General features: G+C 31.3%; 1 protein-coding gene across 2 annotated transcripts in view; it reads right to left on the minus strand.

Annotated features, from left to right (window-relative positions):
* mh (DNA-dependent metalloprotease SPRTN) overlaps nucleotides 1-24,600 on the minus strand; it is a 47,167-nt gene extending 22,567 nt beyond the window's left edge. Inside the window, exons 1-3 of one of the 2 annotated variants that reach the window (XM_085816496.1) lie at nucleotides 24,427-24,600; nucleotides 13,530-13,649; nucleotides 10,005-10,168 (exon numbers count right to left, since the gene is read on the minus strand). In XM_085816496.1, coding sequence (XP_085672622.1) covers nucleotides 10,005-10,168; nucleotides 13,530-13,649; nucleotides 24,427-24,462 — 320 coding nt within the window. In that variant the 5' untranslated portion in view covers nucleotides 24,463-24,600. Of the gene's footprint in view, nucleotides 1-1,398; nucleotides 1,526-10,004; nucleotides 10,169-13,529; nucleotides 13,650-24,426 lie in introns of those variants that run through there. The other variant, XM_085816497.1, reaches the window with a different exon arrangement.
* Nucleotides 24,601-24,881: the final 281 nt, after the last annotated feature.

Below are 24,881 nucleotides of genomic sequence, written 5' to 3' on the forward strand. Positions count from 1 at the left end.
TATAATTCACGTATATTACTAAGCAAGGGAAAATTATTTTTTTAATTTTGGACCAATTAGTACCATAAACTCAACAGTTGTAAATAAGCAAGAGCATGTGATATTTCGTACTTTCTGATCATTCGCACTCTGATGAGGCTATCTTCAGGATTCTTGGATACTGTTTTGTTCATGAATAATAAAAAGAAGCATTTCATAAGAAAAAAGAAATTTCGTGAGAAAAAAATTACATAATGGATATTAACATTGTATTTCCGCACAATTCAGTCTATAGGCATTAGAACTTCAAGGAATGTGGATTTTCATACTTTCTGTTGGTAGGCAAAACACCACATTTCTGAAGAAACCAACACAGTGATTTTCATCAGGCAGCAGATGCCTCAGTTCCATTACAATCCATTTAAAAAAAAAAAAAAAAAAAAAAGAGGTAGAAACAGGAACCTACTGATTAGCAAAATGAGAGGCACATATAAAGCATGTAAATCCATGAGCACTCGGGACATGTGTATTACGAGCATTCATGCATCGATTATTGTTGTGTGCATACATAAAATATACCCCCCAAAAATGGCAATTCTACCAAATTTTGGAATGAGAAAATACCAACATTTTGCAATACTCATAATCTTCTCTAATAATTTTAACCAGCCCATAAATAAGATACAGTTATCCATGCATTTTTCTTGTAATACATTTGAGAATAGAGTCATTATGCCTTATCTAAATAATGCCTCTTTTATCTAGTGTTTTTAATGAGCTATATTCTCAACTTTTATCTGTTTCCAAGTTTATGGCTGTAATTCTTTATTTCTAAACTTATAATATAATATTAAACTCGTAGAACCATCTCATCAAAAACAATGCATTACCAGTTACAATTACTTCATCTACAATTTCCTTTATTCTCACCAAGATTATCAGTCTGCTAATTGGTAAATTTTCAGCTTAACACTGAGATTAAGCCAGTATAAAAGAAAAATTTTAATATCAGTAGATTTTCCACTTTTAGTTAAAAGTGTTTAGTGTTCTTAGGCAGTCTACCTTATTTACAATTATCTTAAATATTCCTACTCATAAATAAGCACTGCCAGTATGAAAATATCACCTCCAGTTTTTAAACCTTGATCTCTTTCTACCCCCTCCCACCACAAAAATGTCTGTTTTACCATTTCAGAATTCATTTGTGCAATGCCATTTTAGAGTGCAAACAAATAAATTAAATGAGTCTGAACAGAGATTTATAATTATAAACTTAATCACAAAATATGCAGATATTGACTTACGAAGGAGAATGTGGGTAAGTTAAAAGCCTAAGGTCACTCACTTAATATTTCTCGATCAAATAAATGATAAGCACAATGCAACATATGATACAAACAGTTTCTGTACGATAAATACCTTTTTCTACGACTTGACTGCAGCTTAGTTTCCATGGCATCTACAGATTATTTTCAGCCAAATGATGTGATTAGTTTTACTCTGGCTTGAATAGTTTGTGAGAAACTCAACAAAGACACAAATATTCCTAGTTAAAAAAAAAAAAAAAGCTTTTTTTTTATTTATTTATTTATTTATTTATTTTCGCATCAATTTCTTGGAACTGGTGTAATAACTAGAATGGATTTCTGCTCTGATTTATCGAGTGCTATTAGTTTTGTTCCAACTAGACTAGTTCATTAGATAAAATACTTTAGTTAAAGGAAATACAAGAATTTGGAAATTTTTATGCAATCATGAAACTTATGTAAATCACATTTTAGCATGCAAAGGTACAAATCCCAGCATATTTCAGTTAATGTTAGAAATATTAAATAGTCAAAAATGTATTTTTAATCGAAATCTAGTCTCATTAACCACTTTTGTATCCAGAAAGTAATGTCATCAGACGGTACCACAATTTATGACCACTGTTCTTGACATTCAAGATTCTTCACTTAAAAAATAATAATTATTATTATTATAATTATAATACTTAGAATTTCATTTTTGAATCATAAAAACTACTCAAAAGTTGACAAAAGTATCATCTGTAGTAAAATCAGACTCATGTCAGCTGTAGTACAGATATCAATTGAAGTAACAAAGATTATTAAAAAAAACTACTTAACTACATCAAATTCACCTAAACCACACCTATCTCGACTCAAGTTCCACTTTTAAGCAATTTTAAATGAATATGGAAACAATATTCACTGATTTAATGCATACAAAAATGATAAAACTCCAGCAGCATTAATATTTTTATGTGTAGTATAAAATAGATTTCAACCAGTACAATAAAAACTGATCCCCATATTAGAAAGGATAAAAAAAAAAAAAAAAAAAAAAAAAAAAAAAACTATATTACAGGAACATATACTAATAATTATACTCTATTTAAAGAAAATTGATATGACTCTCAAGAACATACAAACTCTCCAAACATAAAGAAACTAAAAAGGGTTTTCCAAATTCAAAAATTCTACAGATTTGACAGATTTGACAGTATCTGCAATATAAGCCCATTCACACATATTTGAAGAAAATCAAAATCTTTTCTTATGACAACAACAAAGTACAAGACAAATAGTGTTGGTGCCAGACTGTTGCATGAACACATGCCTTGACAATTTTTGTCCAGCAATGAATGCTGTAGCTGTTAGTGCAAGTCTAGCCTTTTTTTTTTTTTTTTGTTCTCAGTTTTATACATCCCCCCCCCGTTTTCATCTTGAGTGACAGCTAACAGAATAGTTAACTTATGAAGCAAATAAAAAAAAATGCTTCCATTTCTTAATTAGCTACATTCATTATTTCATAGTTATAGACCAAAAACATTGGTCTCATTTCACCAAAATATCTCAGCAATATTTTGAATGAGATTCCTTTTTTTGTTGAATTTGCTAACATTAGGAAAATGGCATCATTAGATATTACTGTTCATATTCAAAGAAAAGATAACCTAAAAGCACAAATAACGTGATTTAAAGATTTCTTGACTAATGATCAACCAAACGTTGACACTACAGAATGGAATGTAAGCTGGACAGTTTTAAAATCATTACAAACAAATGTGAAGAACCTAAATGTAAACTTTATGGTGTTGTAAATGAAGAAGATTCTAAAAAACATGAAACCATCTTCTCAGAAATTGTCCACCTCAAAAAGTGGAGGTAAGACTTATTTTTTAAAGGAACTGAAAACTAAGTGCAGTAGCAACAACAGTATTTCTAACAGCAAAGTAGAAGTATCAAATAAACAAAATTCAGTTAAACTGCCGGAAATTCCTTGACTAAATTCAACAGAAATTAACAAAAATGATTTCTTTTTAAAGTTCAGTTTAAGTCGATAATTAATGACACTGAGCATTTAAGTGAGACAGAAAAGTTTTATTATTTGCAATCAGCTCTTGTTGGCAAAGCAAAGAAAATTCAAACCACAGATGATATTTATGAATCTCTGTGAAAAAAAGTTATTACCAGATTTGAAAATAAATGGTCAATAGTTACATTACTAAACCAATTTATTGATGCATAAAATATACCACGAACCTATAAAAGAACTGGGAATCTTTGGGATGGTGAGATAGAATTGATGAAATTAGATAACCAATTGAAACAAATAATATTAATCAATTTAATGTCAGAAAATTTAGTCAGAACACCAATCTGAATGTCTACAGATCTGCAGGACTGGAGATTATGTTAATTTTATTAACAGTTAAGTTTTGAAATTTCAGCTTACCACTTCCGGCTAGAATGTGGTTTTAGAATCACGTTTGAATGCAAATTGAGGAAGAGCGGTATTTAACCACAAAATTCTACTGTCTTAATCAGAGAGAACCAGAGATTCTGGCTAGCACGTGTCTGCCTTTTTAGGCTACTCTCTCTTAAACTATCTATTATTACGCTCGGCCGTACTTCAGGCCCTTAATAGCTTCACAGTCAATTAGTGTTAAGGGGCCAACTCTGTTAGAATCTTGATACTTTGGCTATATCTTTTTAGTTAAACAGTTTAATTTTTAGTTTCCTAAGTTCAAGCCCGAGTGTCGGCTTTATTGTAAAACTCCAAGATGGAGTTATGTTAAGTCTTATTTGAATAATAAAGGGTTTTTAACCCTTTCCAAGTTTTAATTACTGTCTCACGAACTCAAGCAATTACTCATTTACTGGTTCTTAAGATTCTTCATATTCAACTGTAACTTAAAGTACACAGCAGAGAATCTTGCAATCTTTCATAGATTATTTAGAAAAAGGATCTCGAAATCTGGAGTAAAAAATAAAGTTTCAGAAAATTTAGATTAAAAAGTCAAAACACCAATCTGAAAGGTCTCTGATGTCTACAGATCTGCAGGACTGGAGACCTTTCATAGATTATTTAGAAAAATGATCTCAGAATCTGAAGTAAAAAATAAAGTTATGACAGAACACATTAAGAATCAGAATTTTGCTGTGGAATCAGATTCATTTAAATGTCTGTTCTTTGTAAAAACTTTCATCTATTGTATAAATGCTTGTCATTTTTAGAAATAAAACCTATGGAAAGATTCGGTGTTGTAAAAAAACCATGAACTGTATTTAAACTTTTTAAAATGCTCACACAAATTGAATTTTTACACTTCCACATACACGTGCAGATTTTTTTAATTGCAATCACAATTCACTTTTACGTCGCAATCAAGAAAACTGCTGTTAGAATGAACCAAATTCTCAGGTTTTGGAATGTTCACCTACTATTTATCATCTGGAGCAAGTAGTACTCTTAGAATAAAATTTTGACAGATTTAAAGAAAGTTATGATAATGCATAATTTTATCCATAGGTTATATGCATATTTTTACAATTCAAAATGAATACAAAAATAAAACTGTTCTTTTGGCATCTGTCATTGTTTGGATGTAGAGTCCCCAAAAATGCCTATTATAGTAAAGACTGTTGTTTTTTACTTTCATGCAGTCAAGTAGACTTTATAAGTTTGGATTCTGCAAATAATTTTCAATTGAGAAAGGAAAGAATAAAGATTTTTATCAGTGGCTTGGGTGGAAATATGACACATACTAAATTTAAATAAATTTTTAATCTTACCATCCCAAGCAACATTAAAAGGGTCTTTTGTGCTAACTTTGTCATTTCATAGTTATAGTCCAGAAACAAATACTATTTTTGCAAATATACACGTAGTGTACAAATACCATCTTATTTCAACACAGCTGATTTGTAATGTGTATGTATATATTATTCGATGTACATTACAAAACACATGAAAAACTAGCATTCCATAATTATTTAAAATAACAATCATTACTCCTGAAGACTGAACTGCTATGATAATTGATTCTATTAAATCATGTTATTAAGTTATAAGAGCACTATATCTGAAACAAATGCCACGGGAAAATCACATATTTCAAGAAAATACTGCTTATAAAGGAGTTCATTGTTGAATATAAACTATTAACACACAACTAAAACATTACAATTATCAGGGTTCGTACACATTTCTGCACACGGAAATTAAGTACTTTTAAGGACCATTAATGAAAAAAATTAAGGACCTATGAGCAAATGGGAACTGAATAAATTCAATTAAAAATATTATCTATGCCTGAATTTCATTTTTGTAATACCATCCTAAAAATAAAATGAATCCGTAAATAGTATGCATTATTACTAAACATGAATTAATTAACATAATTATTAATCAGTTTGAAAATAAAATAAACTTTATGCAATTTATCAAGTAGCATTAAATATTTTACACTTATAATAGTTAATCATATTTAAAAGAAGATAAGTGGCATTTATGTTTTACTAACAGCTTTATGTTGATTTTTTTTTACGTCTCATTTTGTCACATACTTCGTCAGACTAGACATTTAGTAAATAGCAGGCAGATTTTATATCAAACGGTTTAGGTTAAAATGAGAAGTAAGATCATAATCAGCATGATTCATAACAAAAGACAGAATGTTGTCACCGCTGCTGCTTGTCTAGAGAGAAACCTGCTGATTAGAACAAACTTGAAAGGCCTGTTGTAAGGCACGGATGGCAAGCGTTGAAAGTTAGTCAGGCTCTGTTTGATGCAGTTAGTGTCATAGCTTCATGCAGAGTTCCAGGGGTTGTAACCCAGTTAATATACTTTAAAGGTTCCAATAAGCCATTAAAGCACCAGAGGTGATAAGTTGTTTTGCATTATTTTAAGTCTTAGTAGATGCAAAGAATAAGTTTAACTTGAATTTTTACATTTTTGTGTTTTATCTTGTGACCACAGTGAGGATTGATGAAAGGCTATAACTCACTTTAATATGTAGAGATAATTTTTAAGGGTAAACAGTTAGTTATAAATAATTAAATTAGGTAGTTTGATAACCTTAGTCATTATGTATTTACATGACCACTATTTAATTTTATTTTTTAACAATATTTGTTAAAAAAAGCCCTATTAAAATCAAAATCTAATAAATTAATCTAATTGATTCTTAAACGATATTAGGATACACATTAAAAGCTACAACAACACTCAACAAAATATTTATCCGTCATTTTAATTTGAAGCCATCCCAAACATTTTGGCTATTTTATATCGATTTCCTTCTTTTTAAGCATCTCTTCTAACAATTTGTCTCAATATGCAAACCAATGCTCTCGCTAGTTTCTGCGTGCTTTATCTCCTAACTTGTCAACCTCTTCACAATGTACCTATGAGGGTTTACTTGATCTGGTAAAAGTTAAATAGTCCAAAATGTTTATTGATATGGCTGAAAGTAACTATAATATCATACAAAGGCTTAAATAAGCCTCTTAATTAAAAAGAACTTAGAACATAAAGGCTTGTTCTGATGCTAACAAAATCAATTACAGGTCACGGTAACATAATTAAACAAGAAAAAGTTAAGTTCAAACTAAAAAGGTGGACTAGTGGTCAAAGATTATACAATTTAATTTTAATTTAATCTGGCTCAGTGTCTATTATATGAGAAAACAGAAATGGGAAATTATAGTAAAGGCTGAAATCATAAACAAGTGGGTAATTTACAAAATAATAACTGCACATATCTTTGATGAATAATTTTCTTTATGAATTTAGTTTTTTTCTTCAACATGTTTCCTTTCCATTTTATAATTTTTGGATTTATTAAGGATTTCTGTTATTCTAAAAACACTAAATGCATTTAGAATGTATACAAAGAGTGGCTGATTTTATTTCTTTAGTAATATGAACATTCAGAAGAAATATGAAATATTATATATGGTGAGGGCCGGTTGCAGAGCTGGTGTGGCGGAATTTTTAGAATTTAGGGACACGCCGAACAACAAAATCTAGAAATGGCAAAACTTTTAGAATTTAGAGCAAGCATTGGAAGCAGAATTTAGCAAAGCACTAGGCACCAGAATTTTAAGATCCACAGAGATTGCATCAGGTGGGAAAATGTCTAGTGCCAGCTCTGTGTATGATGCATTAAAATATATTAGATGAATCTTTTAAATTGTAAGTTTTCAATTTCTTTTTTAATAAAAAATCCTTTTCTATAATGCCTGGCCATGTGATAAGAGTAGAAGCATTTTTGATATTTTCCACGCTTGTGTCTAGTGAAAAGCAGAGACGATAAACATGTTAAAATTCTAGTATCAGAAGTAAAACATGTAAATATGTATTAAGTTTTCATTGTTCTTTCAGACGTTCTCCGAAACGTAAGAAATTCATTGCAAACTTTCTGTAAAATACATCCATTACGTGTTGATACTATGGAGACATTTTTCATTTCGTCACATATTTCTCGAATCTTTTAGAATTGTGGGTCTATAAATCTTGCCTTCAAATCCTTCTAAACTTTCCAAGCTGCAATGTCTAAAATCCTAAAGAAAAATTATCCCTACCATTTCTGTAAGAGCAAAAAGCCAGAAATATTTTGGAAAAAAATGGAGGGAAAAAGCATAAAATTAATTTTATAGAGAAAACTCATGCACATTCTGAGAATTTTGAATATTCTGAGACAATTACATTGTTCTCTTACTATGAAAAAATTAAAAAGAAGACTTTTTAATTAATTACATAGCTAATTTTGCTTTTGCTAAGAGCTGTTTCGTAAATTGTGCTTTATAGCATTATACGCTGTTTATTTTTCAGATTTAAAATATTGTTTAATAAGTTGCCAAAATGAAACTTTATCATATGACAGAGAAAAATAAAAATGTTTTATTTTAATGTTATTTTTTAAATATAATTTCAATATATTACCATTATTTTAATGAAGTTTATCAATTAAGACACAATAACACGCCGAATAAATACTGATTCAGAAGTCAAACAACAAAAATCAGCGTTAATTCACAAAATTTTCACAGGACTAGTTTCGATGGTTTTACCGAACCATCATCTTCAGCTGCGAAACCGAAAATTTTGTGAATTAACGCTGATTTTTGTTGTTTGACTTCTGAATCAAGTTTATCAATGTTATGATGTTTTAAATAAAATCATCGAAAAATGCTCAGATCTCAGAATTACAAAGTTCCTATAGAAACTGATCTTAAAATTGCCAAATTTAGAACCATTTAATAAAAGAATTCACATCCCCAAAAGCCAAAAGTTTTTAAGAGTTCTTTATTAGACAAAATGAATTTCAAAATGCTTATTTTTCACTTCTTGCTTAGAAACTCGAGGATCCCATCATTTTTGTCATTTCAAGTATCCCATCAATGCCATTTTTGTGCAATTCTGGGATATTTTTTTCAAGTGAAAATAGGTCGACGTGTACATGGATACCGTGTATGTGCAATTCTTAAAAACGTGGCAAGCAGTTTGCGATTCTGCACATTCTCCCAATTTCGCACCTAATCTTCGTCATGATTAAGCACTTTTGTTCCATAAAAGTTCTAGCATAAGTGTAATTCGGCTAGCAGATTATTGGAAAAAAATGTTGAGTAAAAAAAAAAAAAAAAAAGCCTTTGCTTCGTGAAAACAAAATGGCATCCAAAAAAAAGCTAGCAGGTTGCTGTAGCAGGGTTGGTCGCCAAATTTTCGCCAAAAAATCGCGAAGTTACCATAATCCAAAGATTAACCCAAATTTTCACTACCCTCTACCTGGGATGCTATTCAAAGCATTATTATTCAACATTCATGGACAAAATACAGATGAAAGGGAAACTGTGATCTAACTAGCATTCTTATTTGGAAAAACATTTATGCATTTACAGTAGCAGGAGCTTATTGCGATCATCGTTAATGTTATCATTCAAGTATAGTTTTCGTATTACCAAAGTCTTGACTGTTTGTACCTGAAAACATGGAAAATACATCACTTGTTGCAATGAGCAATTTGGTTAATACAATCAAAGTAATATAGAATAAATTTGTTTAAAACTGAAGTTAGTCACCAAATACAGAATAAATTTGTTTAAAACTGAAGTTAGTCACCAAATGATGTCAAAATAGGTTATAAAAATTGCCAAGTGCACCCAAAAAAGTCACCAAGTAGCCAAACAGCTTGGTTTGAATTTTGGTCAGCCATTTAAAATCAGACAAAAAAGCAACATTAGTTTAGTGTAAATTTTAAATAATTTCATTGATTTTAACAGTGATCAGACCTAGGTTGTTCTTCAGGAGGGGAAAAAAAAAAAAAAAAAAAAACTGCAGAATTTTTCTCCCTTCTAAAAAAAAAATTCTTGAAAACATCTACTAATGTTGCTTTTTTGCCTAATTTTAAATTTTACACTAGCAAGTAAGTTCTTTTCATGAAGGATGTCCTCGAAGTATTAAGGTTAGGGGCAAATAATTTCCAGAAACATTGTGAGCAAACAGTTCATAAATAAACTTTCCTAATTAAAATGTTTCAAAGTACTTATTAATATTTTTTAATTATACTTATATTATTAAATTCTATTTCTAATTTGAAGAATGTTCTTCCTAATCTTTAACTAAGATATGTTATCAAAATAGCCATGGACAAACACGATCATACTGAGCAGCACCTACCACATACAACATCTGTAATTTCATTTAAAAAAATATATATATATATATATATTTACTGTGTCATACGTGGGCTCCATTTTACTTCAACAGCTTGAAGTTTGCCATAAAAAAATTTGGCATCATACTGTAAAAACAGGCTGTGTATATCAGGATTTGGATCTATTAGCTCCCATTGTTCATCCACAATTGATAAAGGTTTTGCACTACTTCCACTAGGAGACTGAAAGATATTTAGAAAAATGCACAATATTATCATAAGCTAATAAAAAATTAATAGTAAAATATGTTAAATAGCTACAACCATAATGCATCTTTTTTAAAACTTGATATAAAACATGGGCTGAGTAGTATTGGCTGAAGATTGCATTAACTAATTTGTAAATTAATATAATTTTTTGTTTTCTTACAGTGTCAATTAAGGTTTTCCAGAAATATTTTGATCACTCTCCAGTACTAGTTAGCTTAAGTTTCATCATTTCTCACACACGGAGAAATCGTGGATTTTTTAGTAATAGTGTACCAGCGCAACAATCTCAATGCAGTTTAGAGATTTTTTATAGAAGAAAAAAAAGGGTTATTTATACTGCAAAAAATTATTTATTTTACACGTACTACATATATAGTACCAATTAAGGTATTATATCATAGAATTAGCAAGCTAGCTCTGTGATTCTATGAAGATTTCTAATTTAATAAGTAAAGAAAAAAAGACACTCCAATATCCAGACTTCTAGATCATCAGCCAAAATATAGATGCAAAAAAATCCCCCTTCTTCACTTACCAAGTCTAAGAATAGTTAATGTAATACTAAATTAAAGTAAGCATGTATGTCATAAATACAATTTTTCTCCTAACTAACTACAATTGACGCATGTCAAACACCTGGTTAGAGAGTTTTTGGCCATGGCCAATGACAGTACACTGATTGGCATTGTATTGATGTTGCCAAGGATCATAATTTCAGCCCCTAAATGGGTATGGGGGTTACCACTCTTCTACCTGATCCAAACAATAAGTGACACTCAAATGTTGCCCTATGTTTACATGTCATTTAAGTAGATTTAAACTGTTGATCTAAAATTCAAAATTTCTAAAATCTGGAATCACCAAAGTGGTGACAGTTCTGGATCTTTAACTTTATACTACACACATTTTTGTTAACTCCCCCATACACTTTATTGTCACTGATTATAATTTAAATTTTCCTTCTAAGTTACTTTCTTTTTTTTAAAGGGGATAGGTTATGGTTGTGTGTAACCACCAAGATTTCTCTTGGTTACACACAACCACCAAGAGGTTGTGTTATTATTCACCAAGAGGATGGTGTTTTTGTGGAAGACATTTTAAAGAAAACTGACTCGTATATATGTTGCACTTGGAGAAACTATAAAAATTCACATGCAGCCACACATATTGGCCAGGATTTAAACCTGGATTGAAATACCAGTGCTGAATAACTAGTATTCAGTTCCTAGTGGACACTCTCTTTACATTTGAATACAAAATTACAGTTTTTAACATGATTAATAGAATTGCATTTTTGGTTGTGACAGCAAATACTGAAAATTTAATCATTTTCTGCACCTGCTGATTTCAGTATTATTATGAAACACGATTCTAGTATTAACACCTGCTCACATATCTTACAAATATTTGAAGAACAAACTTTAAGAAGAAATTAATTTGTTTATAATCAAAGCTTTGTGCTACTTTTTTAATTTAAAAATATTTCTTTACCATGTGTCCCCCCTTTTTTTGTGTGTATAGTATTATTGTGAAGAAATTAGTATCATAAAGCAAGATCCAACATTGTAGTAACTTTTATAAAATCAGCCAGTGCGATACAGCTAATGGAGAATTGCTAAGCAAAACATATAGTGAACAGCAATAAATAAAAATAAATAAATAAATAAAACTAGAGAGGGGGAAAGTAATTTTATGTGAATGGGATGTCAATTGTCAAATACAGCAGTGTGTTTATACAACAGTCTGAATCATGAATTGCTGTGCAATGATGTTTTTATGAACAAGCAGTAAGAATAAATATCATCTAGAGATTCTCTCCTACATTTTCAGCAGCTTAACCCTCTAAGCGGCAAGGGCGTATATATATAGCCTAGAATATTTTTTGTAATATCTGTAAGAATGTACATGTACATACATACTAAAATATGTCAAAGAAATTAAGGCAATATATCAAAAGTACACAAATCCAGGTATGAAATACCAGGAGAGTTTTTACATTAAAATAAAAAAAATAATTTGTTCTCATAGTAGTTTTGGGAAATTTGTGCTTTCTTAGCGAAAACCTTGGCTGCTCAAAGGGTTAAGCAGGTCAACTAGCAGCTTCCAGATATGAAGTTACCCACAAATACAATGTCATCAATCCTGATACAGGATGCCATTATGTGGAAAATTGCAAAATGAACACCACTACAATTCTAGCTACCACTTTCATGAATCCTACGTTATCTAATTTATGTAATGACAATTGCATGAAAATATGTAAATGTTTTCGATATTAAATGAAATTAATTCTATGCTGCTTTTCTAATTTGAAATTAATATGGTAAAATCTATTTATAAATTTATTTATTTGCCTTTATGTTTTGTATTTATTCTGGATTTCTTGAAGCTTTATGTATCATTAGGATTGCCACTACCTAGTAAGATTTTCCGGCCAATGTTTTATGTTTGACACTAAGCAGTGAAAACAGAAAAATACCAAAAAAAACTAGGATAAATTTTTTAGTTTAAAACAAAATCAGTATACGCTGCAGAACATAGAATCAACCAAAAGTTATGTCTCTTTCAGGAGACAGCAGTCTCATAGAAAGACTCTCTTCAGTCAGCCAACAGAAATAAAAATCATTTATTACATAATCAGTGCTATAAAGATTTCTTATAGGGAATCTTAAAACATGTAATAATGAAAAACATAATATAAAATTTTGAGTAAAATGAATGAAATTTCACGTGGAATGTTCACATACCTTCCAGTCCCAATCAAGCAAGAGTTTAGATATAAATTAACTATAATATCAGCGAATTTTTCCAAAATTTTCTTTGTTTTGAAAATATTGCAGAGTTACCAATTATACCAATTATAGACAAAAAGTAAGAAATCTAGAACCAAATATGTGTAAGAAAAGAAACCAGTAAAATACAAATTCTCAATGTATTGCACGGAAATAAAATTGGGATAATTTTGTTTTAAAAAAAAAATTGTTATTTGTAATAAGCATTATGCCAATACATACTTTACACTATTTTAAAAAGGACATTATTCATGTTAGACTTTGCAAAATCAAAAAAAGTACTCTTCCGTAAATCAAAATACTTTTAATATGTAGCAAAAATAATTTAACTCTTCATACATTTATTATATTTTGTCTTAATTACTGCTATTTAATATTTAAAAATATATTAATTTTTATAAATTGAGTTCTTGAGTTTATATAGACTACAACTTTTACATAGTTAACAATAATAAAAAAAACATATATGGGTTGTAATAATAAAAACATAATAAAACTCATTTAATACATATAGAGATTTTTTAAAAGCATCTATAACATACATTTGATGCAGATTCTTGTTTTATACTATTTTCATTTATATCCTCATCATAAGCTGCTTGTAAGGATAGTGCAAAAGCAAAGTCAAGATCTTCATCAATACTTTTCAGAAACAGTTCATCCTAAGAAGACGAAAAAAAAAAAAAAACACATATTTTTATTACTTTTTTTAAAAATAAAGAAAATAATTCACATAGTTATTAGTTGTATACAGTTATTAGTTGATATATTGCCTTAATTTGTTGTTGTTTATAATAACTTCCAAAACAGTGATTAAATCAGAGAATATTTTTCAAGATATGTATATTTTGCCAAACACCTGCCATTCTCCTTTATGGTACGTTCATTATATTTCTCTCAATTAATTAACAAACTGAATTTTTATTTGAAAAATCATTAATCAATAAGTTTATTAAATGATGCAATTTAACTTCCTTGATTTATCTCCAAGGACCTGCATCACAAAATTTAAGAGTTACCATATTTTACTCATGTATTTCCCCCTTTTCTTACTAGTTTTACCATTCGAGCAGGGATTCTCGGTTAGAGTAGACTGAAAGGTACCCCTTGTATTATCGCGAAGCTGTTGTTTCCTTTATCACCAGCACCAGATCTTTTATTTTTCTGATGTGGGGCAAAAGCTAAAACTGACGCCCTAACTCATCATCCTTTAAGTTTCTCTAAAAAGTTTTAATTTCTTTAATACAGAAATAGATAGAGTTTGAGGTAAAAACCTAAGCTCCATTTTATATTAAATTCTTAACGTGCCCCCCTTTTTTTTACTATAAAGGAAAAAAAAAACGCAACGAAGTTACATAATTATAAATTCATCCTCTCCCTAGGAGAATCATCTTTCTGGTGAGCTTACTTGTTCTAGAAACAACGGGCAACCCCTAAGCTTCTCACTATTTTGTATTATTGCATTACTGGTTAAATTAGGTTGGGTTAGATTATATGAATATGGCAAAGACAAGAGGGCTACCTGCTTAGAAAAGAGACACTTTCGTGGAAGAACTTTTTAAAGGAAACTGGCTTGTATTCACATTACACATGAGGAAATCCATAAAGAGAAAGCATGCAGCCAGCCTGTTCGCCTGGGTTTGAACCCAGGCAAGGTCGAACTACCAGTATTCAGCGGTCTTAATTACTCGGCCACTGCTCAGGACATTTGTTTGATTATTTACTAAGTGTTTCGCCATTAGGCAATGCATGGAAAGGGAGGAATGCCTTGTGGAAAAAAATTTAAGGAGACTGACTGGTATCTGCTTAGAAAAAAGGTGCTCTCGTGGAGGAACTTTTTAAAGGAAACTGACTCATATTCACGTTACACATGAGGAAATCCACGAAAACAAACCATGTAGCAGCCCGTTCGCCTGGGTCTGAACCCAGGCAAGGTCGAACTACCAGTATACAGCGATCTTAATCACTCGACCACTGCTGAGGACATTTGTCTGATTATTTACTATGTGCTTCGCCATTAGGCTCTGCATGGAAAAGGAGGAATATCCCATGGAAAAAACTTCGTAAGGAAAACTGGCTTGTATCTATGTTACACACAGGGAAAATCATGGAAATACTCATACAGCCAGCCCATTCACCTATACTTGACCCTCGGACCGAACTACTAGTGCTCAGCGGCTTTTATTGCTCAGCCACTAATAGAACCATTGCATACAAAATATGGGCTATTGCCGAAAGGAAGTATTCTAAAACGATTATACAGAATATGGGCTATTACTGAGAGTATTCGTGCTTCCTGTCTTGTTTTTCATACTTCCTATTTCATAAGTAATTTCTTACCTGCCTTAATGCTATTAAAATATCACGGAATTACTAACGAAAATTTAAATTTTACACTGTAAGCCTTTTGTTCTGCAAATAAGTGCATGGAATCGTCATAATTTGATCAGCGATTTGATTTTCGGTTGCCAGAATCACGAGACTTGATAAACGCTCTTGCTCACCGATGATCGTGGATATTTTTTAATATGTTTTAATTTGCTGAAACTTTGATCTGAACAGGTTGAAGTGTTCGTGATTCGTCCTCAAACAGTTCATCAGATTGCTTTTTGTGCTTTTGAATTCTTTATTTGTCAGAATAGACTCAACTGCAATTTTTTCGGCTACTATTTTAGACTTTTGTATCCAATATTCCATAGGATTTTTCTCTCATTTTTTATAACTGGCTTTTCCTCAGTTTTGGTCAGTTCTTTCGTTAACTACTCAGAACGCGGAAGAGGAATTCCTTTTGAATTTCTATATTTACTCTATTGAATTCTGGAAAAATATTTGCTCAAATTTTCAGGTTGAGTAAATTCAAATTTTTCACAGCATGTAACACATGTCCTACCTCATGCTTTGATTCCACATCAAGAGAAATATCTTTAATTTCTTTTAAATATTTGAATATTTCCGGTAAATTCATTAAAAGGACTTTAACAGCCACATATTTTTTCGACCCTCTCATCTGACTGCTGCCTTTTAAGTTGTATTTTGTACATTTTTTGATAATATACTGTCGATTAGTGCATCCAACAAAAAAGAGGAAGTATTTTCTGAGTAATTCCAAACAGATTAACTGCTTCCGGGTACGAAGAAGCAGAATGCATACTGACAAAATACGAGGAGTGAGCCAAACATGGCACAAATTCATCCAGCTTATTCATTTCTGTAATTCTAGCTTGTACTGTTTTAGAAATGCCAGCCATATTAGACCCGTTGTCGTAAGACTGACACCGACATTGTCCAATATCTAAACCATCAAGTGTCAATTAATACACTAATTTTCTACAATGCGTTCAGAAATACAATCTCCTATCTTTCCACCAAATTCTATGAAATCGATTAAATTTTCCTTTATCTCACACAATCACCCCACGTTTTTACGTATTGAGTCACCTGGCTCATTTTTTTTCTGTACGAGACACATATGGGGTAAATATGATTCCTTTCCCTTTGTTAGGTGCTTTGACTTGTTAGGTGCTAGTACTTAAGAGTTGAATTATGTTTGGCAAGCGGAGAGATTAAATTCAGAAAATTTCTTTCACTAGGTCGAGGACACTTTGTGAACAGGCTACTTGGGATTTCATCAAACCCAAGAAAATAACGATAAGATTGTTGAAAGATATAGTATCACATTCATGACTATATAGAATTTTTCTCCATTTTTCTTTCTCTGTATGAATGAGTTGCTTAGTGTCGTGATCGATGCCTTGGCACGATTTCATTTGTTGTACTCGAATTTTCCACTTAATCATGCACCTCTGTGGATTCCAGACGCTTCGCGCTCAGTTAATCTTGCTAAAACTTTTTCCAATTAATGAATCCTGGTGTATGGTGTAACGGCAGCACCATGTTTCTGATAAATCTTGCAGGGTGTACAAAAAATTGCATTCTTGTTTTTAGAATATGTAAACCAAGATCTAAGCTTTTTATTATTTACTAATGTTCTGTATAACATGTCAAATGTCTGCCATCACGTTCAATGGGACTGAGGTTTACCTTTTCTGGATATTTACCAGCTAATAATACTGACTGACTGCTTAAGAAAGATTGTTGGTGATCGTTCATTTTTTTCTACGACCAACCAACTGCATAGGTGCAAAAAATCAAAAATTTTTAGTTTTTCATCTTTCTGCTGCCCGCTCTCATCTAAATGAAGAAATCTTTATATCATGGTTTCATGTCCTCCAGCTATTTGTTTGATGTCGATGAAGAAGTTTATTCTTTCAAATAGTGACTTGTAGATTGTTTGGGGATGATATATGCAGTCATGTTTGGTTGAGCAAATTGCAAGAAATATTAATTCCCTCTAGAATCTCAGCACAATCGGAATTGTGGCAGGATCTGACAACTTACTTCTTCTGTGAAGTTATTTTTTCATCTTAGCTGGAATTTGTTTTCTCTGTTTGGCCTTATCTTTGGATTGTTTTCTGTATTCCGCTTTTCTCCCCCTCGACGCGCAGATGGTTCCTTTTAATCTAAATGAAATTCACTATGAATTGCCTTAATAAGAAGAACTAAGAATTGACATAATTACACTGAACAGTCCTAAACAAATGGCTGTGTGTCACTAAATATAGTGCGGGCTTAAAAAAAAAAAAAGAGTACAGAAAAGACCTAAAAACTAAAAAAAACCATAGAAGTAATAAATCTAGCTTTAAAATCCAACATGCGCTCCTCCGTTCCGAGTCAAACCAAAGGTGAGCCTAAGTTGCCAATTGGCAGCAAAAAAATCTAAATGCCTTGCTTCAGCTTGAAGACATAATATCTGTGTCTTGTATATACTCGATGAATATTAATTTGAATTATTTCATTTGTCCAGGATGGCCCAAAGTTAATATTTTGGCTTAGCTCTTAAAAAATAGTTACAATGCTTCTCCTTTTCCCAGCAGACGTTGCTATGGGAACCAAGTGACTTCTATCTATCGTTTTATTTATTACTTGATTACGCCCGGCCTAGACAGCAAATGATACAGAGACTCCAAATGTTACTGACAGGGTCAGTCTGATTCTATCAGTGATGCCTGGATTCCCTCTATTTGCCTCTTTCTGATATTGTATTTATAGTTGTAATCGGCTGTACTTTATTTTAACTCATGTTCCTTTAAAAGGGTTCTTAGTATTTAATTTCAAGTCTTCTTAAAAGAGGTTTTTAAACTTGGCCTTAAAACTTTTAACATTGTACTAAAATTAGAGAGCTGTTTTAGCGAACAACATGCCAAAACGATCCAGCGTTATACAGTCAAAAGTCTTTAATCTGGACTCGTAGGGACTTTGGCGATTCCAGATTATCAGTTTTGCCGGATTATAGATCATCAGTTTAAATCTGGTAAGATGGCATGCAGAAATTATAAAACAAAAATATGAAACCGTAATTTATGAAATAAAAAGCAATTATGGTCTAAAGGGTATCAAAATTTACAAAAAAAAGCTTTATATTTATTTGTTTACTTTATTAAACATTTCTTTCAACGTGCGCATGCGTAAAACATACATTATGCATAGTCAAAATTAGAAAATTAAAACCAGAAAACTATTTGATGTGTATTCGTGATATTTATAATGATGAGGAATTTGATTTAAATCATATCACAGACGGAGTAGATCGAGATGAAATACTACATTTAGTAAGGAATTATAAGCCGAATAAAATAAAAAATCTGCCCTGAAGATAAGGATAGTGCTGACAGATCAACTTCCAGTTCATTGCGCGCCGAGTCGTCCCCCCCCCTCCCCGCATCAAACAAAAATTCCACTTTTTGTTTGATGGACATCGGAACATATTTTCGCTTTGTAGATCCTTTGGTAGCTCCAGAATCGGAAATTCTTTTTGACATAATCGAAAGTTCAAGCTTACTTTTATAAAATTGCTCTAACAGTCTGCAAAAAATAATAAGCTGGATCCAATTAGAAGATTAAGGAACAACGCAATCTGTAACATTAACTGAAATAGATAATTAGATAATTTTAGCTTAGCTTATACCACCCGTTATACATTAAACGCACATGCGTTTCCGAATTAAAGACTTTTGACTGTATTTGAATTTGCTTCCCTCAAAAGTTGCCACCCGTGGCAAGAACCCCGGCTTGCCCCCCCCTCCCCGCTAGATCCAGGACTGTTTATTGCCAAGTTGTTGTTTCATTTATGGTAACCCGAGTAGTTGAATGTTAAATAAATATACTTTTACCTAGAATTGTGTGTTCCTTTGACTTTTTAAGCGAAAATATATATCGATGTACACATGGACAAAGTTAAAGGACTGCACAATGCCAAGTTTGTGCAATTCTCTGATTTTTTGTTTAAGGGAAAATAGGTTGACGGGTACATGGATAAAGTCAAGAGAGTACACAATGCCTGGTTTGTGCAATTCTGTGATTTTTCATGTACAGAGTTTGTGAAATTCTTTGACTTGTTATTTTGTTTATGGGTAGCGGCGATTTTTCCCAAACATCGCCACTACACAAAGACAAAATAACAAATAAAAATGTTGCACAAACTCGGTATCCATGTACCGCCAAAAAACGCCAAAGGTTATCTATCGGTAAATATACTTTTACCAGGATTCTCAACCGGTGGTCCGCAAAGAAACAAAGTATTTTTAACTATTAAATTAAAAAAATCTCATGAAGGAAAAGAACAACTGATAGAAATTTCCTGTGATCGAACTTTAACTGAAGATTTCGGTTGATCTTTACAATATGGTAACTGGTAGTTTGGCGACATTTTGGAGGCGATAAAGGTTACTACCTGGCACTTTAATAATAATGTGAGCAGTACTCAGTTCCGATTACGCATTATTTTGTGTGAGGGAAATGAGAGATCATGGGATATGTCATGTGATATTAATGGACAAATTACGGTTCTTTAATCGGAAAAGGAGGGAAATCGGGAAAAAATCTGGAAATTTTGTATTTGGCTTTATTCTGTGTTGTGTGAAACAGTGTTCATGAATTTTTGGATCCCATGGCCGTAACTAAAGTGAATTCGAAATGGGTATTTATGTATGTATTAATTTAATGTATGTGCTCATTTATATTTAAGTAGTGTTTTTGAATTTAATTATATTTTAATTAAATGATAGTTATTTTGTAAATTTTATGTTTGTAGGAATTTGGTATACGTTTTAGTTGAAAAAAACGTGCATGGAAATAATTTAAATATCTGACATATATGTTCTTTTTACCGGGTTTAAAGATTGAGAAAATTGTCATGTATTTTCGTGAAATTTTTCTAATTTATGAGAAAAAAGCAGTGTACATGGATATAGTGAAGAGTGTGCGCAATGTCATTTTTGTGCAATTCTGGGATGTTTTTTTAAGTAAAAATAAGTCGACGTGTACATGGTTTAGTGATATTTTAATTAAATGATAGTTATTTTGTGAATTTTATGTTTGTAGGAATTTGGTACATGTTTAAGTTGAAGTAAACGTGCATGGAAATAATTTAAATATTTGATACTAGGTATTTGTAATGCTTGCGGTATGAATTCGTTGGTGACGTGTATAATGTAATAGATGATTTAGAGGTAAAAGCTTTTGGATATTTTATTTATTTTATATGTGGAAACGTTCATATTTGGAAAGGGTAAATACTTTTTTGCGATCAGGTAATTTCATATATGTTCTTTTTACCGGGTTTAAAGATTGAGAAAATTGTCATGTATTTTCATGAAATTTTTCTAATTTATGAGAAAAAAGCAGTGTACATGGATATAGTGAAGAGTGTGCGCAATGCCATTTTTGTGCAATTTTGGGATGTTTTTTTAAGTAAAAATAAGTCGGCGTGTACATGGTTTATGTGTATGTGTTATTTTTAAAAACGCGTAAGGAGTATGGTATTGTGCACTTTTTTCCAATTTTGCAGTGAATATTTGTCATGATTAAGCAGTTTTTTTAGATAAAAATTCTAGCATAAGTGTAATTCGGCTAGCAGATTGTTGGAAGAAGTGTTCAGTAGATAAAAAGAAAAGAAACATGTCTTTACTTCATGAAGACAAAATGGCGGCGGGAAAAAAAAATAGAGGGTTGCTGTAGGAGAGTTGGTCGCCAAATTTTCGCCAAAAAAACGCCAAGTTACCATAATGTAAAGATCAACCAAGATTTCAAAAATAACACACTTGTTAACTTTTGGCTAAAAATAAACCTATCAAATTTTTATTGCCTCCTTGCTCAACCTTTTTGTGTGAACAAAAATTTTCTTCCACGTTGCACTTAAAAAATAAATACAGAACAAAATTAAAAGTGGACCCTAATTTACTGTTAAAAATATTTGAAATACGACCAGACATAAAGACACTGATCTCTCTTAAAACAGGCCCAAATTTCACACTAAATTTTAGAATTAAAGTATTATAACTAAAATTTAGATAATTAAAATGGTAACCAATTTTTAATCTAATATTTTTTATGTGTGCATGTTTAATACAAATAGCCAATAGGTTGTGAAAATGGCAAAATATATACTTTTTTAAATATGTCTATTGAGAAATTGGAAAATAATCATTGTAAAAAACGTAGTGGTGGTACTACAAATTTTTTTGTTTAGATGGTTCGCATTAGTCAAAAGGTTGAGAACCGCTGAGCCGCATTGTAAAAAACGTAGTGGTGCTACTACAGTTTTTTAATTTTTGTTTAGGTGGTTCGCATTAGTCAAAAGGTTGAGAACCGCAGTTATAGAGTAACAGCTGGGGCTTTTTCAGGTTAAAGTTTACAATGGGGTGGTCCTTGTTTTTTTGGCAATTCTTTTTTCATGCCAAGATCGACACCAGGAAGGCACAATTTCAAGATGCTGCACAAAACCAAAAGAAGTCAAAGAATTGCACAAACTCAGTGTGCATGTACATATTGATCTATTTTCACTTAAAAAAGCATTAAGATTTTACCGCAGCACAGAATAGCACAAACTAGGCATTGTGCTTTGCCTTTGTCTTTACAGATCAATCTATTTTCGCTTTAAAAAAAAATAAGCAAGCTGAAACCAAGTTAAAACTATCACGGTAACCAGAAACGAAGTTTCATCGCCAAAACTGAACAAAATTTATCACCAATTGAAGGGGCACCAAATTCTACACTAGAGACCTTTCATATCCAAAAATGCAACGGGTTTTCATCCACAGAGAACCCGTTGGCGCCGTTGCATTTTTACTCGCCGTTCATCGACGATGAGCTGAGCCGTAAACGTGACATTTTGCAAACGTGATTTTTAGAGCATGTAAATTCAAATTAGCAGACAAAACAATATATTAAGCATATGGTAGTAAAAATTCACAGATAATAAGCATGTAGATGTAAAACTAACCGGTTAAACGAAACTAAATTTTTATTAAATTCAAGTTAGCACAGAAAAGAATATATTAAGAATAAGACAATATATAACGATTTATAATGGAAATAAAAATTCATTTTAAAAATATAAATTAGTATTAATATACTGAAATTAACCGGTTAAGCGTGATATACGGAAAAAATTTGTCTTAAATTCCAGTTAACACAGAAAACAATATATCCCTTACACCAGCAGTGGTTTGCTAATTTTGATGATCATGGTGATGCATCGAACTGTTCTGTCATCTTAGATAATCAATAATATTTTTTATTTCAATTTAATCATCTATTTATGTCACAACCGCCATCCTCTGAAAGGTTATTGTTAGAAAAGCATTAACAATATATTATCTTGTTAAAATTTTACGCCATAAAAATTGATTTATTCTCATAACTTTAGATGACAATAACCAATAATAAAAATAAAAGCATTTCTTAATTATTTAAAATGCACATGCAAATTTTTGCGGCTTACGAAAACAAATTATTTTAGAGGTTGGAAACCTCATGGTTCTTAGAGCTGTTACTAATTAAGAACACAACGTGAACAGCCGTGTTACAAATTAGCATTCACCCCTCCCGCCGTATTTTCTTCCTTTCATCGCGAACCGAGAACCAGCATATATCTATGAAAATACTATTTCTATCTATTCGTTGTTAAAAAATTCAGAAAAAATATTAATAAAGAAAAAAAGAATAATATAAATCTGCAAATGCGACCAACAGTGATAATTCAATAAAATGAACGCATGAGGAATGGTTGCAAACTTTGAACAAGCGAATAGGTGACCAGGTTTGAACTATTATCGCCAAAGTTGGCGATGTTTACATTTACCGGGTTCTCTGCAGAAGTGCTTCCAATGCAACTCTTAAATTCACAGATATCACAATGAGGTGAATTTGGTCTTTTTTATTATTATTATTATTATTATTCAAATGTGTTTATTTAGCAGTTTTACAATGTATTCATCTATAAAACTAGGATATCATTAAATGCCTTAAATACCTATTTGTTTTGTTGTATCTCAACCTTTTATAAAAAAAAAAAAAAAAAAAAAAAAAACAGCAACTAGTCTGAAATTTCAAGTTTTCTTCCACAAAGGATCCATTGGTGGCAGTGCTTATTTACTCTCCAAGCTCGCCAATGGCCATGATTTTAGTGGTGTACAGTTAATTTACAAGTTATTTAGCATATGGAAGTAAAATAAACAGGTTAACCATAATATATAAAGCATATAAATTAAAGAAACATATTAAACGCATATAAATTAAAGTTAGCAGGAAAAGACATAATATCAAACGTTTAAACATGATATTTAAAGCATATAAATTAGTGTTAGTAGGAAAAGACATAATATTAACTGGTTAAACATGATAAAGCATATAAATAAAAGTATATATAATAATACTTAGGCTTAGCAATACTTCATATCTCTTTTGTTAAATCTGTTTGACCCTGAAAAAGGGCTCTTTCCCCCCCCCCAAAAAAAACTGTGCTGTTAAGGAAACTGCCAGAGACTTGTTATGTTACAGGAAAACAGTCCTTGAACCGAAATTTCTGTGAATGGATCATTATTATCATAACTTATTCCACGCCGAAATATGTATCCTAGCAGGTGATCTGCCAGGTTTTCTTGACTCTATGGACTGTGTATGTGCATCATTTACCGGATTAACAAATTGGTAGAATGATTGACGGTCTGGTGCACAGAATATCCATTCCTGGCTAAAGATGAGTAGGCCATTCATCAGTTATGATGGTTAGTCCCGCTGCCACGTGCTTTTTAATTAGCGGTATCAGGGTCTTTGCAGATCTATTGTTTTCCAAACGTATTTCCAGTCGGAAAACTTTTGTTTCTCTTTGGAACATACCAATGATTCACGTTTCTTCAACGACCTTCCAACGTTGTATTTTTCTTTTCCCTATTTATTTCCTATTATATACTATATTAAATAAAAAAATACGACATTCAAGTACATTCAATACACAGCATATGTATTTAATATATGAAAAATTTTCACGGTAGGAAAAACTACTGGAATGTTTTTGTATTATATGAAACATATACCGACCTCAGAATCATTAAAAAATGACTCCTCAAAATCCATAGCTAAAATATGTATAAAATAGATACAGCTAAAAATGTAAAAAATCAATACATTCACTATCACAGTTATTACATCAAAACATAACTCTCAAACAAATTTCAAAATGTGTCACACTGATTGTTGCCATAACTTAAAAGTGTATTCATTCAAGCTTTGCTGATTTTATTAATGTTGACGCCTCAGTGTAGGCGGTCCGCAAAGGCTAAAGCTACTAGAGATAGTAGCCTTAGCAAAGGCCAGTTTACATGAGCGGAAATTTTGACCCAGAAAATGCAAGAAAATTTGAATTTGAACCCATTTGAAGGCTTTTTAATGGAATTACTTAGCACTTAGAACAAGTGCTGAGGAAATACATCACTGTATCACATTAAGTTGTTTATTTGTTATAAACGGTATGTTTTCACTGGATCACAAACAAT

Source organism: Stegodyphus dumicola, chromosome 5, assembly GCF_044657685.1.
Source record: "Stegodyphus dumicola isolate Sdum_Otavi_A_Nest chromosome 5, ASM4465768v1".
Taxonomy (NCBI): domain Eukaryota; kingdom Metazoa; phylum Arthropoda; class Arachnida; order Araneae; family Eresidae; genus Stegodyphus; species Stegodyphus dumicola.